The 3,731-nt window shown below is 18.2% G+C and overlaps 1 protein-coding gene across 3 annotated transcripts in view; it reads right to left on the bottom strand.

Moving 5' to 3' along the window:
- Positions 1-3,731, bottom strand: part of LOC102678133 (sn1-specific diacylglycerol lipase beta-like) — a 15,445-nt gene that overhangs the window by 1,578 nt on the left and 10,136 nt on the right. For all 3 annotated transcript variants that reach the window (XM_006621162.2, XM_031513150.1, XM_006621160.2), the window contains exons 6-12: positions 3,265-3,433; positions 2,578-2,701; positions 2,354-2,497; positions 2,137-2,248; positions 1,191-1,283; positions 935-1,089; positions 283-429 (exon numbers count right to left, since the gene is read on the bottom strand). In XM_006621162.2, coding sequence (XP_006621225.1) covers positions 283-429; positions 935-1,089; positions 1,191-1,283; positions 2,137-2,248; positions 2,354-2,497; positions 2,578-2,701; positions 3,265-3,433 — 944 coding nt within the window. The remainder of the gene's footprint in view (positions 1-282; positions 430-934; positions 1,090-1,190; positions 1,284-2,136; positions 2,249-2,353; positions 2,498-2,577; positions 2,702-3,264; positions 3,434-3,731) is intronic.

Below are 3,731 nucleotides of genomic sequence, written 5' to 3'. Positions count from 1 at the left end.
TCAAAATTTAATATAATATAAGATAAAACTCAAAAATTAAAATTTTCAACATAATAATAATTAAATTTAAAATAAATTAAATTTTAATAATTTAAAATAATTTAAATTAATAATTTAAAATTTAAAATTTAAAATAAAAATATTAAACTATATTTATTTATCAAAACAAATAAAATATCTAATTTTAAATATTCCATTTTGCTTAACTTTTTTTATATTTGTGTTTCAATTTTTAAAAACTATTTTTCATTAAAAAAAATTACTAAAAAATAAAATATATACCTCTAGTCTATTTATATTTCGATCGTTGAGTAAAGGTGATTCTCCTGATATAGTTTTTATTACACTATTGGGCTTCCACATTTTTTCAAGGTCTTTTTCAGGAATACCAAATAAAACGTAACCTAGTCCATTTAATACTACTCTATACTGAAAAATTGACATACAATACACATTTATTGTGATAATTTAGAAATATTATAAAATTATAATAAATTAAATTATTAATATCATTTTTAAACTTCATTTACATTCTAATATTTTATATGTATATGTATATAATTTTCAATAAAATTCAAATTCAAATTTTGTTTTTGTAAATAAAAATAAGCATGCATATTTAAATTTGAATAAATTATGAAAGATTTTATAATAATTTAATTTTCTATTTAAAAAAATTGAAATTTAAATAATATCATATTTAATATATTTAATATCAAGAAAATATTTGAATATTCAAATATAAAGATTTCGTTAATTATTGTAAAATTATTTAATTAAATCAATTAATCAATTAATTAATTAATTAATTATGAAAATGATTATGAAAATCGATATTTGTATCTTCCAAAATCTATGCTTTTAAAGTAAGATATTCCCTATACAAAATTTAATTGCTCTGATAATTGAAATATTTTAAATATGATGATTGTACCTTTGGTAATCGACAAGCACGAAGTACCATAAGTAAACGTGTTCGTAAATTTTCTATGCTATCAACGCTCAATCTCATCACGAAATCATCTCCAATTCCTATTGTGAAAATAAATTCTTCCGATATCTTAGCAAGTTCTCTCGAAACTAAACCCGCTAAACAGGATATATTTATTTTTTAATTAAAGCATTGTTATAACAAAAAATTACAAAATAAATTATGTAAATAAAAACTTCATAATATTTAAAAAATGTACCTGGTGTAGCAAATGCATAAACTTTCAAAGATGGATATCGTTGACGTAATAAAAAACCTAAAAGTGTACCTATACCAGCACCTAAACTGTGACCTAAAAATAAAACATTTTAACATTTTAAACATTTTATAAAAAATTATATAAAATGCTTAAAAGAAGCATAAAACTTCAACAGTAAAACATAAATGTAAATTCAAATATATGTATATATATATATTGAAATACACAAATCATAATTGAAATAAATTGAAATATATAAATAAATATATAAATAAAATATAAATAATAATTATAATATAATATAATTATATAATATTATATAATTATAATATAAGTATATGTACATTTTTAAAAATGTATATCCAAATAATGGATATAATATGCAATTTTCTTATTATTATTTTTCTTATATTTTCTTTTTTTATTATTTAAGTAAAAAATTAAAAATTTCAACATTAAAAATTTCAACATTAAAAATTTCAACATTAAAACTTCAAAAAAATTTGAAATCTCATAAGCATTTTTAATATATTATTTGCATATATCTCTTATTTGTCAAACATATTTTTATATATATATTACGCAAAAACTAAAATATTTGAATAAATAATCTATATGTTTGCTATTTCTCGAAACAGAAAATATACAATATGAAAAGAATAAAAAATAAAAATAAAAATATAATGATCAAATATAATTAATCATTTTTTATACTATACATAAATATCTTCATTATTATTTTCAATTATCTACAATTATCATCAAACAAACATACGAAAACTTCATCATTATGCAACGAATATCTAATATATTATAACGAATATCTTAAAAATAAAAATAACAAAAATGTTAAAAAAAATATGGAAAAATGAAATATGAAATATTTTATATATAAGCATATAACATTGAATTCCAAGATTTATTGTCTTTTAACATTTTTATTTACCTGTAATCAATAAATCATAATGAGGATACATATTGAATGCTCGTTCTAAAACTTTGTGATTATCTAACTGCCTCAATATCAGTTTAGCTCCTTGTATCATGCCTCTATGTGCCTATATATGTAATTATTTCCTTGATTACTATCTTTATGAATAATTCAACAAATTTCCTTATAAATGCAAATAAAAAAATCTTTTATGTTTAACTTCGATATTTACCTGAGCACCTGGTGGAACACCTTCACATTCGAAAATAGCAGAATCTGCAGTAATATCGGTTATTACATCACGCAATGAGAGAGAACCTCGTAAAATTATAACAATTTTATTTGTTTTCTCATCTGCTACTACAAAAAATGGTATCTGAAAGTATTTAATACAAATTTCGTTTTGAATATATGAACTATGCATATAAACATGTAATATATCATTTAAATACCAACCTCACACAAATTATTTTTAAATGATGCAAATAGAATATCATCAGTAGATAATTTTGATAAATATTTCACTCCAGTTAAGTAACAATAGCAACAATTGTCACCCTTAATTGGAATACGTTTTCTTCTATAATTAAGCAACGTACATAATTAATTTATTCATTTAAATTATAATTACTATTAATATATAATTAATTATAATATTAATAATTTGTAAATGAAAAATTTGTGTTTTTTCTTTAAAGATTACAATATTACTTTATAATATTTTAATTCTGATTATTAATTGAGTCNAAAAATAAATCTAAAAATTTTCATTTCATTACAGAAGATTATAAATGTTATGTCATTATCTTTCAGACATTTAATTATTTATAAATGGTTTAAAAAATTATTATAGAATTGTAATTGTAATATAATATAAAAAATAATAATAAAATTTATTATATTTTATGATAGATATATACAAATACATAAAAATTTTTCAAATCGAGAAATCAATCAATAAATTAAACATAAGAATTGAAGTAATTTTTATATTATGAAATGTATTATGTAATATATAACAAAAAAATTTAAATTATATTTAAATTCTTTATAATATAGATATTTATTTCTTTTTAAAAATATTTTATAATATTATTTATACTTTATAACAATAATGAAGTTGTATAAAATTTGTACACTTACCGAAAACAAGCGCAACAAGTCAAATTTTTCATAAGATAAAAACATCCAGAACATTTATGTAAATATAACATAAATAGCCATCCGTAAATGGCTTCTGAAAGCATCATGTAGTGAACTGCATTTTCCAAGGACATCCATTTTGGCATATTTTTAAAAATTACAGTTGCATCTAGAATAACAATTTATATATCATTTTTAAAATCGTTTTTATATTTTTAATTTAAGATTTATATTTTTTTAATACATTCATCAAATCATTCAATTGAAGATCTTTTAAAATTCCAAAGAAAATATAATTTGATTACATCTAACATTAATTATTTTTTAATAAAATTATTTTTTAATTAAATTAGTTTTTATAAAATATTTAAAAAATATCATATATATCATAATAATATTATTTTATTTCAGAATTTTTACAATAAATCATACAGTAAATTCGAATAGTTTTATATTTGTGTTAAAAA

The sequence above is a fragment of the Apis dorsata genome, unplaced genomic scaffold, assembly GCF_000469605.1.
Source record: "Apis dorsata unplaced genomic scaffold, Apis dorsata 1.3 scaffold_598, whole genome shotgun sequence".
Lineage (NCBI taxonomy): Eukaryota > Metazoa > Arthropoda > Insecta > Hymenoptera > Apidae > Apis > Apis dorsata.
This window is presented reverse-complemented; position numbering and strand designations above follow the sequence as displayed.